Source organism: Thamnophis elegans, chromosome Z (genome assembly GCF_009769535.1).
Source record: "Thamnophis elegans isolate rThaEle1 chromosome Z, rThaEle1.pri, whole genome shotgun sequence".
Taxonomy (NCBI): domain Eukaryota; kingdom Metazoa; phylum Chordata; class Lepidosauria; order Squamata; family Colubridae; genus Thamnophis; species Thamnophis elegans.
In genome coordinates this window covers 51,169,280-51,182,809 of record NC_045558.1, presented here as the reverse complement: position 1 = coordinate 51,182,809, position 13,530 = coordinate 51,169,280, and the positions used below count along the sequence as shown (strand labels likewise).

Below are 13,530 nucleotides of genomic sequence, written 5' to 3'. Positions count from 1 at the left end.
CCCAATCTAATCTTTCCAAAATTGATGTACTTTCCACTTTGATTTCAGATTTATCAGAATTGCATCAGGGGTCAGATTGGTAAAGCTGCTATAATGTGAAGAGTGGGTAATGGGATATTAAAAAAAAATCCAGGAATGTAATCATGATAGTTCTGTTCTGAAACATGTAACAATAACATAATCACTTTATATTAAGTTCTATATCAGACTGCAGTTTTCTTAAACCGACTATAGCAGCTACAGCTCAAAATCTTAGCTAAGTATTTTAAAACCTCTTTTAATTGAAATAGTAAGCTTAGAATATATAATCTTCATGCTCTTCTGTAGCATATTTCTATGCCAAAAAAGGCTAATTCTACAATCTGTTCTATTTATTATGGACATTAAGTTGCTGTCATTTAACATCAGATCTTAGTTGTCTAGTAAATTAGATTTGGATTATGTTCAAGCCTGAAAATAACATTTCGGAACAATGCCAAAATAAAGGAAGTGTGGTTTATTTACAGAAGTTTGTGTTTCAGGCCATGAAAGAATTATATTATGATATTATGGAACAGATCTCTAATGCTGTCCCATTATTCCTGAAAAATTAATATCTTTATACTTAAGAGTATATATGTAAAGTACCCTAATGATGCCTGCTTCATAATAAGCTATTGTAATACAAATATTGTAATACAAAAAGCAGTGATTTATTAACAGCTTCATTAGGCATTCTTCATTAGACATTTCTTAGTCGTAGCCATCCTTTTTGCTTTCTTTATCTGCTTTTGAATTTTGCCCATGTTTCTGTCTTCCCTTCAGTCTTTGTCATAAATCACGTTATCCAATAGCTTCACTCATCTCAACCAAGCTATTGTAATCTGAGATCTGGCTCCGCCGATGCTCTGCATGGAATGTCAACACAGAGAGTTGACATCCAGCTCCCCTCACTTTTCAAAGGCAATCTGTGCAAACAAAAACAATTTGAGTAACAGTATGGGATTCAAGACTATGTCCTCCCCCCAGGCTTGTTTGGATTTTTTTCATGGAATCTCTCTATAAGGTGATCAGCCTGGATATTTCTACTCTTTACCCAAGATGCCTGTGACAAGGGATAGCCCTTCCACTTAATTAAGTACTGGAGTTGCCTCCTGTGCCACCTCGAATCAAGTATGTGTTGCACCTCATAATGGGTTTGGCCCCCTATGAGCACAGGGCCTGGGGGTTCCTGGGGCAGTGGTCTGAGAGTGGATCTGATCACGGGTTTTAAGAGGCTACTATGGAATACTGGATGTACCTTCACTAGCAGTCGGGGCAGTTTCTGTTGAACTGAGACTTGGTTGATGATCTTTACTATGGGGAATGGTCCCACAAACTTTGGTCCCAGTTTCTTGCTAGGGAGTCTTAACCTCAGATATTTTGTGGAGAGGTAAACCTTTTCTCCCACCAGGAAAGGTCATTGTGGAGTTCGGTGTTTATCTGCCTGTTTCTTATAGGTATTGTACTGTTTTAGCTAGCGCTTTTTTGACATTCTCCCAGGTTGATTTTAGCATTGACATCCAGTCGATCAAGCTGACTGAGGAAGGGGGATCCCTTGGATACTCAGGCATTGTGACAAAGTCCATGCCACTCACTACTTTGAACGGTGTTAGGCCTGTCCTGCTGTGAACAGCATTATTGTACGCAACTCAGTGAAGGTTAGAAGGTCTGCCCAATTGGACTGCTGATAGTTCACGTAGCATCTCAGGTACTGCTCTACCATAGCATTCAGTCTATCTGCCCCCCATTGGTACTCAGGTGAAAAGCCGAGCTAAGGCCCTGGGATGACCCAATGGACCGCAGGAACTCCCTCCAGAACTTAGCTGCGAACTGTACCCCTCTGTCTGAGATAATTCTTCGAGGTACTCCATGCAGGTGGTAGATATGCTTCAGGAAGAGTTTGGCCAGCTTGTGAGCTGAGGGTAGTCGCTGCAGGGTATGAAGTGCAACTGCTTGGAGAACAAGTCTATTACAGTCCAAATCACCGTGTTTCCCCCACTTTTCAGCAACTCTACTATAAAGTCCATTGCAATCTCTTCCCACGGCCTCGTTGGCTCTGCTACTGACTGCAGCAATCAAGGGGGGTTTCCTGGTTGCTTCTTCATTGTGGTGCAGATGGTGCAACTTTTCACATAACTGTCCACATCTTTCTTTATTTTGGGCCACCGGAACTGCCCCCAGTAACATCTTTAGGAATCCAAAGTGGCCTGCTAGTTTGGCGTGGCTCCTCTGGAGAATTAGTGTGCATAGGGGTTCTGGGACATAGAGTTTCATCCCCTTCCATGCAAGGTCATCTCTTTTTGTCAAGATGTGTTGGTTGTTTTGGAACCAAGCATCTGCTAGCAGTTCAGTTTTGAGTCTTGTGGTTAGGTCACCTGCTGGTTGGTCGGGTTGGTCATGCCATTGTCATCTGGTGGTCACTTGGGCAGCTATTTGGGTAGAGGGAATGATGGCATCCACCACCTGCTCCCGTTTGCATTTGTACTGGGGCATGCGGGTGGGGGCGTAGGCTAAAAAGTTCCTCTGCCCCGGAATGTGCTTTAGTACGAAGTCGAAGCGGTTGAAATATTGAGCCCATCGGACTTGTTTGGGTGATAGTTTCCATGGGGTACTAAGAGCCTCCAGATTCTTATGGTCAGTCCAGATTTTGAATGGTTTCTGGACTCCTTCCAACAGGTGTCTACAGGTTAGCAGTGCCCATCTCACTGCAAAAGCCTCCTTTTCCCATGCGGCCCATCGTCTCTCTGTGTCTGTGAGCTTGCCAGAGGTGTAGGCGCAGGGTTGTAGATTTCCTTGGTTGTTTCTTTGGAGTAGCACCACTCCCACTGCCATGTCGCTGGCATCTGCTTGGATCACGAAAGTTTGCTCGGGGTCAGGATGCTTCAGCACCGGTTCCTTTACAAACATTATTTCTAAGAAAAAAGAGGAAAGTGAGCTGATTGTATGAATTGGGGGTGGGGGGGAGAATCCAGCTAATTTGTAATAGTCACCCCCCATCTTTTTTAAATCTCACAAGAGCTAATACTAAATTTAATATTCTAGGATAAAGATTACATTTGTCTGGATGTGCTAAAGAAAAAAGTTTAACTTCATTTTATTTCATCACAGCCAATGACACACTTGGCCATCTCTTCCTTCTGACAATTGGATTCTCCTTGATGATTAAATGTATTTAATATATTCTTTGAAAGAAGGCAGAAATGATGTTATGAATAGAGTTACTGCCCTTTCATGAAATAATTCAGCACAGCTAGTAGTTTCTACCCATTTGGCAGGAAGAATAGACTGTAATTGAGACTGTTCACTTTAGAGTACACTCTAGTTAATTCCTTCTATCTCTTTCCTATTTTCACCCATCTCCATTCTGATTTAACCTCATAAATACTGACAGGAAGTTATGCATGTATAGCAAGAACATGTCATAAAGACTATTGTTTTAAGAAAATTGTTTTGGATAATCTCTTTCTTTCCAGTTTGCATCATTATATTTACCTGTAATTTCTTTTTCTTTTATTATATAAAATACAAAAAAAGAAAAGAAATTAAGAAATTAATGGTTGGAAAGGGAATGGGAAAAGTGGGGGTGTAATACAAGGGGGAAGACAAAAAGAAAGAAAAGGGGGCATTAACTTCCAACTCTTCCTAACTCAGTACAAGATAAACACACTCCAGCCTCAACTTTTTGCTTTTATACATTAATATATAACTAGCCATTTTTATAACACCAAATCTTTCTAATCAACAAAACCAAGATCAAAGTTTCATTTTTTTCTTTATAAGCACAAATTCCAGAATTGATATCCAAATAAGAACATATTTTCCTCTTTAAATAAAGTAATCAAATTAATAATTCCTGTTTTATCTTCATTCCAGGCATTTCTCTTTGCCCCTAGTAATCTTTATAAAACGTCACCATTTTTATTTACAAAGTTTAGTATATTCTTTCAAATTCTTTAGCCTAAAAAAGGGGGTGTCTTTCCTCCTCCTTTTTTCCTTCAAGTTGCTAAACCTTTTTTTAAAGAAAAAGGCACTTTTTTTCTTTTAAGTCAAAACTTTCTAATACATCTTATTCTTTAACTTTAACATACAAGCCTTAAACATCAATATTGCATTTAGCTCCCTCCCTCCAAACTATCATTATAGAATAATTATTATTTTCTTTTATAAACATCCTTTTTAACATACAGAAATTTTTCTTTAAAATGATACATTATTTTCTTTTACTTCTTCTTAATGCAGGTACTCTGAAATATATTTTCAATAACTTTTGCCTACTTTAAAAGTTGCTTAAACATTATATATATGTTTAAAAAATAGATTTGCAAATTTTGGGTTAAATCTTTCTTTCAGTTGCACATGTCAAGCAGAGATCCTGATTCCAGTTAACTCCTTAAGTTTAAATCACCCCCTCCGGCTTATCTTTATGGAGTAAAATCTTTTTCTTTTCTGCAAGTATCAAAAACTTCTAGTCCTTTCAACTTTATTAATGTCCTTAAAGAAAAAGTCCCAAATTTGTCTATTTTCTCAAAGCTCTTCTATCAATTGTGTTGAGAGGTTTACATTTGTACCAAAGCAGTGAGGGTAAAAATGAAAGTTAATATCCAGCTTTTCCAAAACTGCGATAAACTCTTCTGTGTTTTCATTTTCAACTTGTGAAGTTGGCTCTGCAATTTAGATGGATAGGGGCTCTTTTAAATTGACAAAATTAGGCAAAATTTGAACAAATTGGAAGAGTGAAGAGATCCCTTCAGATGAAAATGTTACTAAAAAAATATTAGAATATGCATAAATGAATAGATTAACACTTGCAATTAAAGGAAAGGAAGAATCGGATTATTATAATATATGGGAGTTATTTTATAATGTATCATAAATTTATATAAATTAAGAAGAAATGTTTTAACGATATGTTAAGTTTTAAGTATCACTACTAAAATAAGAATAAATACACATAATGTATATGGTGGTAAGCTTTAACTATTATGACACAAAATTTTACACTGTTTAATGAATGGCGCAGTGGTTAAATACAGCACTGCAGGCTACTTCAGCTGATTGCAGTTCTGCAGTTTGGCTGTTCAAATCTCACTGGCTCAGGGTTGACTCAGCCTTCCATCCTTCCGAGGTGGGTAAAATGAGGACCCAGATTGTTGTTGGGGGCAATATGCTGACTCTGTAAACCGCTTAGAGAGGGCTGAAAGCCCTATGAAGCGGTATATAAGTCTAACTGCTATTGCTATGATGAAATGTTATATTAAAAGAAAATTTTTTAAAAATGTAAAAAAAACCTGACAAGATAGAATAATAGTCTTTGAAGGTGAATAAGATAAGGAAGGCATAACTTACTGTCGATTTTGACTACTCTTCAGCCCCTGAACAGATTTTAGCTTCTCCCCTCCCAGCTCTTGGCATGCAGACAGCTTTGCAGTTCAAGTCCAAAAGCAATCTGCCAGCTTACAGCTGATTTGAAGGGTCCTGAGGAGAGGTTCTTTGATACACCCTGAGTGGGTGGGTCATAAAACTGATGGAATATCATTCCCTTCAGTTAAAAGGCAGAAGAGCCACACCTTTGAGAGAAATCCTTCAGAGATCTCCTGGTGCATGTGTTCAGTTAGTCATGTTACCAGGAAGTCCACCTGTCATTTATTAAAGTAAGTCATCATATAATGACATAGAATTACATTCATGCTAAAAATGCACCATACAAATTTAATAGATATAAGCTATCAGGGATTATCAAATGGTTAATTATCATCTTATGTAGAAATGTTGAATTAGATTAACAATCTTTAATGGGATTGATACCAAAACCTTTGTGTGCACTTGTCTGTGTGTGAATTGAGGTAAGATTGCTCTCTACCCATGTTCATAGACTGGAATAGGCATGGTAACAGGTCAGCCAATGGGGACTGTTTGGAAACTGAAACAATATTTGCTGTGTGATCAACAAGGAGACAGCAAGGAGCCTAGGCGTTGCTTAGCTCTGCAGTTCTGAGTCTGTGCTGAGTTCAAAACTAGTCTGCTGCTCTGAACTGAAACTTTCTCTCCTCTGTGTTTGCTTTTATTTGCTACCATGTTGGAAAACCTGTTTTTGGTATTATATATTTACTTTGTGTGTTATGTTATATATAAAGAGAACTTAATGAATTCTGCTGAATCAGATATCTGTGTGTGCTTTCTGGATATGATTGCTGTTGCAAACTTTGACAGACTCTTACATTTGTATTGATTTAGTAGTCTGGTCAATTTTATTTTTATATAATGAAGAATAATTTTCCTTACCTTTTCAGCCAGAATATGCAAATGTTTGTTTCTGGTATATTCCACCTGGCCTGAGAAAGATGGAGAAAGGACATGAATTCTGGGAAAAGCTCAGTGGTGTGAGTATTATTGTCTGCTAAGAAATGTCTTTTCAATAACCAGATTCCTGTTTTTTTTTAAAAATAGATACATAGCAAACAACATTTTTACCAATGGTTTGCATTAGCACATTAATTCAACTGTGTCTGATGAATATTTCCTAGTACCCATTTCTTTAAGACACAATAGAGAGACTTGTTAGGGAAGATGTTGGAAATGTGCATTGGTTTAGAGATTTATGCTCCTTTTATGGTTTGTGATAAAATTAAGCTCTGGTCTTGTAAATATTCACAGAATTAAGACCATCTGAGTCTTAATTTGAACTACAGATAAGAATTTATAGATTTTTTAAAAACTTTACCATGATTTCAGTTTAGGCAAGGCCAATTAAATTTATCTATTCATATAAAGGATGCAGACATTATGCCATGTTTTACTTGCTATCAAGGCTTGTAACAGATGGCAGAGCCAAGGGAAGATGAACGACATTGTCTGCATCCATTGTCTAAACACAGCATTCATTACCTGTTTTAGACATTTAACATTGTCCTTGGGACTTACTTAACATTATTGGTAGATATTATCCCCAGGAAAATGTTTAGAAATAATTTCCAATGTCAAATAGCTTGCATACAGTGCAGAGAATATAGTAGTTCATGCTGCTCGCAGAAGCCTGTTTAACTCTATATTTAATATTTGAAATATTAGGCAATAAAATTGGATTAGCATTAGGAACATCCTACATTCTACAATATTGATTTGTATTGATATATTCTTGTGGAGTAAATGTAACATTTCTGGAATGTGGAACAGAATCTGATAGCTGAAACTCACATACTTAGACTTACTATTCTTGTTTTAAAAACTGAAGTTACTCAAATAGAAATGTCTATCCAGGGAAAGATTCTGACTTAACAAATTAAAACAAGGATTGTTGCGTTGCTGTAATTGCAGGGGTGATACATTTATGCTATTGCACATTACTGATCATAGTAATCAGCAATCACATAATTTTTAACCAATCTGTTAATGACTAGAATATACAGCCATCTTTGGAATGTTAAGCTTCTTACCAAAAGGACCTTGAATGATATGCCAGTCAAAAATAACACTTTAGTAGAAGACAAAATGTTGAGGGTGCTTCCTATTACCTCTTCTGGGCACCTATAATGGGTTCTACCTGCCTTAACTTACTAATACATTTTTCCTTGGATTGGTGACCAGATTAGCTAATAAAATTAAGTAGAGTTGCTTTGAAATACAAGGTAGATGACAAATAAATAATAAAATATTAAGTTGCAGCTGCTTGTCATTCTCTAAGGATGCATTTGGAGCTTCTCGGGGAACCAGAGGTTTAACTTAAAAATAAAGATGGTGAATTTTTGTGTTTTATTTGTAACATGTTTTGTTCCCCGTGTTGGCAGAGGCAGCTCAGGTTTCAAAACGTGCACTAAAAGGTTTTTTTCCATTCACCTGAGCTGACTCCCACCGGAGAACAAGAGTTAAAATGGCAAGGCAGAGGGAGAGGGGAGGTCTCATTTGCTGAGAATTATAGCAGCTCAGGTTTAAAAAAAAGAGAGACCTGTTGTCCTTCATTTCTCCCACCTCCTAAGCTCTGCAGATGTTCACAAAGTAAGTGAGCCATTGGGAGGTGGCTATAGGGACCACAAGGGTGAGAAGTGGAATGTGGGGTATTTCAGGGATGGGGGCATGCTTTGGGAAGAAATTGGCAAGCATCTCTGATGCACCCCATGCAGTTTTCATTATTTAGCATATGCATTGGGGGACCAAGAGGTGAGCATGTTCACATCTTGAATTTTAACCAAAATGGACAGCCTCTATTACTGTCATAACTTGAGGATTACCTGTATTTATCAACTTAAAGAATAAATGAATGAATATAATCTTGACAGGGACTTTAATAAATCCTTGTTATTGATGCAATTACTTTAATTATATCCTTTAAAGTATTGAGTTGTTACATTTAATGGTTCTTTTCTGACTCAGCATGTTAATTATGACTATTACTTCATGTATGAAACTACCATGTTTTCCCCAAAATAAGACTCGGTCTTCAGCAGGAGCCCACGAGATCATTTCTTCCGGTGCCAATACAGTTTCGGAGCAGGAGGCCAAGCAACGTAGCCAGGCAAAAGACTCCATTCCCAAGCGACCCAAAGGCATCCAAATTCTTTTCGCCCGAATAGAGAAATGAGGAACACTCAAAGCTTTATCTGCTTGCAAATGGAACGCTTTGAAACAGAGCGCCTCATTTGCGAGCAGAGAAAGCTACATCTCCCTTTGGGCGAAAAATGCGCAGCAGAGCCAGGTGGAGGCAGAGACACAGGCCCGGATGGGGGGGGGGGAGACAGGCGATCCCAACACTCCACCCATTCTATCCCATTGTCTCTTGGCTTACCCTTGACTGTGCCCTGCAGGTGGCCGTGCAGGACATCGGGATCACTTACCTCTGTCTCCCTGCAGATGGCTTGGTGCACAAGCCTCCTGCAAAACCCCCATGAGCCAGGTAGACATGCAGTATGTCCAGCTAATATGTCACCCTCCCACCTCTGCCTCCATGCTTGGGCTTACAGGTATCTGTGCTGTGCCAAGGGGCCCGCAGGCCATGCCCATCCCATGGGCTAATTTTCGGGGTAGGACTTATATTAGGCCCACCCCAAAAAATTAAGCTAGGGTTTGTTTTCAAGGTGGGTCTTATTTTCAGGGAAACATGATAATAGGTAGGTTATGAGAAAGGTGAGATCTAATTCAGGCTTCATTCATAATATTACATCTCTCACAATTAGTTCTGAGCAGTTACATGTTTGTGAATTTCTTTAAACTACTGAATAATCATGATCTTGCAGGGATAATATTTATTTTATTACAAATTATAATCTGGTAAATCAATAGTGAATATTAAAATCATATATTGAAGGTATTAAAAAGGTTTTCATTAAACATATCACTAAAACTACTGCTGAATAGAAACAGGTCTGATTTCTTTAGAGAAATATTGTATCTTAAATGGCTTACGTTAGTTCTTCATGTGCCCCCTGGTGGCATTTTCATTTATAAGTTTTATGCAATTATGTTAAATTTAACAGAAAAACGTTGATACTTAAATATAAACTTAAAATGGTTTTTGGAGTTTTTTACATCTTAATTTTCTTCATTGAATTAGGTTTGGAAATGTTGCCATTCATACATAAGACAAATCTTACATTCATTAAAATAATACTGGCTAAATTATTCTATCTGGATATGACTGCAATCTCTGTGTTTCAGTAAGAAAATACTGATTAAGAAAAATGTTTGTAAATCAGGTTTGAAATGAGGGATTCTTTTTTAAAAAAACTTTTTTGCAACATATTACACTTCTTTTACATATCTGTTGTGATTCTTTTATCTGTACATATAAGTCTTGTATAACTATAACTTTATATCTGCATTTATATTATTTAATACATTTTTCTTCATTCTATATATAACATTCTATATATTCTATGTATTACAACCTTTATTACATTTGAGTCATTTTGCATCCATTTCCTATTATTTATTTGCTACAATCTATTTAATATTTCTATCTTTTAATCGTTTTCCTTTTTTGTAGTTGTTTTTTAATTTATTGATCTTCCTTCCTTTCTTTTTTTGCTTTCCTGCTCCCCCCTCTTTCCTCTAGCCAATTATACCATAAATCCCATATGGAGTAATATTCAGATTCTTCTTTCTCTTTTAATTCTTTCATGAGCCTATCCATCTCTGCACATTCCAATATATTTTTTAAATTATATTTTCTTCTGTTGGTGTATAATTATTTTTCCAGTTTTCTGCAAATGTAATTCTCACTGCTTTGATTATGTGTAGAATTAAGTATCTAATATTTTTTTCATAATTTCCTGTTATAATTCCTAACAGAAATAATTCCGGTTTTAGTTCAATTTGGTGTGTGGTAATCTCCTCCAGCCAATCTTTTATTTTTTGCCAATATTTTTTCATAGATGCGCACATCTACCATATGGTAGTATGTTCTGTGTTGTCGGTTGCATTTCCAACAGATAGGTGAACACTCCAGGAACATTTTCGCAATTCTCACTGGTGGAAATGCCATCTGTAGAACATCTTGTACATATTTTCTTTATATGCTGTTGCCATCATTAATTTGTAATTTATTTCCCTAATTTTTTCCCACTGCAATTCTATAGTATACCCAAACTTTGTCGCCCATGTTATCATTGTTTCTTTCACAGTTTCTTCTTCCATTTTAAATTTTAATAAATAATGATATATTTTTTAAATCATTTTTTCTTCAGTTCCCTGTAGAATTTTATCCAGTTCTTGTGGCTCCTTATAAAATCCATCCCTTTCTCTGTTTTTTTATACCTTGCCTGTATTTATAAATACAGCCACCAGCCCATGTCTTTTCACTCTTCTTTCAATTCTTGCCTTGTTTTTAGTCTTTCTTGGTTATCTAATATGTCGTCATATCTTATTATCTTGTTTATGTCCAATACGTTCTGGTATATTAGAGCTTCCATGGTGGATAGCCAGATTGGGATTTTGTTGTAATGTTTTGTTTTGATTTTTAACCATATTTGAAATAGAGCTTTTCTAATTAAATGTTTTGGGAAATAGCTATGGGTTTTGTCTTTCCCATCCCAGATAAAGGCATGCCAACCCAATTCCAAATTGTAACCTTCTATTGTTAGTAATCTTCTGTTTTTTAGATTGATCTAGTCCTTAATCCAGGTGAGAGCTGCTGCTTGATATTGAAGCTCCCAATTGGGAAGTCCAAATCCTCCCTTTTCTCTACTGTCCTGTAACAATTTTAATTTAATTTGTGATTTCTTTCCTGACCAAATAAATTGTGCGATTAATTTGTTTAAATCTATGAAAAAGTTTTTCTCTAGGCTAATCGGTACCACTTGAAATAAAAATACAAATTTTGGTAGGATATTCATTTTAACAATGGCAATTCTTCCCATTAGTGATATTTGTAGTTTCCTCCAATTTTCCAAATCTTTCTTAATTTTCTGAATCATTTTATCATAATTGTCTTCCTTAATTGTTGAGCATTTCCCTGTCAGCCAAATTCCTACATATTATCTGCATTCCCATGTTTTTCTCTAATTCTTGCTCTTGTTTTTTGGTGAAATTCTTCGTAATGATCTTTGTTGTTAATTTTAAATATTGCTACCCTACCGAATTCCTTTATTTTTTGGATTAATTTAATTCTGATTTTAATGCATCCTCTAATATGAATATCATATTGTCCACGCGTGCCTATGTGTCATATTCCTCTTTTTTGATCCCTTTAATCCCTTTATTTCTTGATTGTTTCTAATTTCTATTAATAGAACTTCCAGTGTTAATATAAATAATAAAGGTGATAATGGACATCCTTGTCTCACTCCTTTCCATATTTTGAATTCTTCTGTAGTGTCACTATTTGTTATTACTTTTGCTGTCTGGGCCAAATATATTGATTCTATCATCTTTATAAATTTTTCTCCAAATCTCATCATTTTTAACTGTGTGATAATGAAATGCTAATTCAAGTTATCAAAGGCTTTTTGGGCATCTAAAAAGGCCAGTGCAACTTGTTTCCCTGGATTCTCTTCATAATATTCTAATGTGTTTATAATTATCCTCATATTATTTTTAAACTGATGTTTTGGTAAGAAGCCGTTTTGATCTGTGTGAATGATTTCATTTATTTATTTTTATTCACTCTGCCATTAATGATATAAATATTTTATAGTTTGCGTTTACTAAAGAAATTGGTCTGTAATTTTTTATTTGTTGATGGTCCGAATCTTCTTTGGGTATCAATGTTGTATATGCTTCCCTCCATGATTTTGGTAGCTTCACCACATTATAGTCACATTGGTTTTTATTTGAGGCGTATATTGCTGTGAAGAAAATTTTTCTTTGTTCTGTTTCTATTTCTGTCATTCACATCCTCCCCTCTTCATCTGCATATATTTTTTGCATTTATCCATTCTTTAATGTATATTGCAATTCCTCTTTTTTGTGTGCTAGTATTGTAAATAATTTCCCTAATTTGGGGTTTTATAGTAGCTTGTTATATTGGCTTTTGATATGTACCTCTTAAAGGCACACTATGTCCATATTCATTTTTTGTAATCTAATCAAAATTTGCGTTCTCTTTTTTGGTGAGTTGCATCCATTTACATTTAGTGAGAGTAGCTTAATTTCTTTTCCATAGTGCTACTTGTGTGCTGCTCTTAGTTTCCTTGCGTTTCTTGTCTCTATTCCTATTCTACTACCCTCTTGTTCTATTTGTTCTCTTTCCTGTTTTCTTCTTCTCTTTCTTCTTCCCTGTTTTCAACTGACTGTTCTTCTTGGCTTCTACTCTTTGGTTCCTCTTTACTCTCTTGTTCATTGACGGTGAAGTGATGTTCAAAGAACTCATGTGCTTTCTCGATTGTGTCTATTTTATATCTTTTTTCTTGACAGGTAATCATCACTTCCTCTGGTTAAACCATCTAAACATTAAGTTGTACCTTATTATTTGTTGTGTAAAGAACTGATATTGCCTTCTCTGGTCTCTCACTATTTTCGGGATTTGTCTCAGAATTTGTATCTCTCTTCCTTTATATGTTATTTGTTCTTCCCTCACTTTCTTACATACTTCATCCCTTACCAATTTTCTAGTGAAGCATACATGGATTTCTTTTGGGAGCCTGTGTCTCCTGGCATAATTTGTGTAGATTCAGTACACCTCATCTATATCTCGTCTCATTTCTTGTTTACTTTTTTGTAATATATTCGCTACAATCTCTGTAATTGTTTCTCCTAAATCATCCTCCTCCTCCTATATTTTGAAAATGCAGAAAGAAGCCAGCTTTTTCCATTTCTAAGAAGACAATTTTTTGCCCTAATTTTCTGTTTAGTGTGGTCAGCTTCTCATCTATAATCTCCATTCTCTTCTCCATTTTTTCTACCTTTGTTTCTGCTTTTTGAATTTTTTGTTCATTTTTTGTTATTTCACTTTGTATTTTCCTTATTTTATCATCTATTGATCTAATCTCACTCTTCATTTATCCCATTTCTATTTTAATTTCTTCATGGTTTTTCCTAGTTTCTTCATGGTTTTTTGTAATTGTTTCTTGTGTTTTCAAC

The 13,530-nt window shown here is 35.8% G+C and overlaps 1 protein-coding gene across 2 annotated transcripts in view; it reads left to right on the top strand.

Annotated features, from left to right (window-relative positions):
* Positions 1-13,530, top strand: part of GADL1 (glutamate decarboxylase like 1) — a 178,518-nt gene that overhangs the window by 121,337 nt on the left and 43,651 nt on the right. For both annotated transcript variants that reach the window (XM_032238102.1, XM_032238101.1), the window contains one exon: positions 6,312-6,401. In XM_032238102.1, coding sequence (XP_032093993.1) covers positions 6,312-6,401 — 90 coding nt within the window. The remainder of the gene's footprint in view (positions 1-6,311; positions 6,402-13,530) is intronic.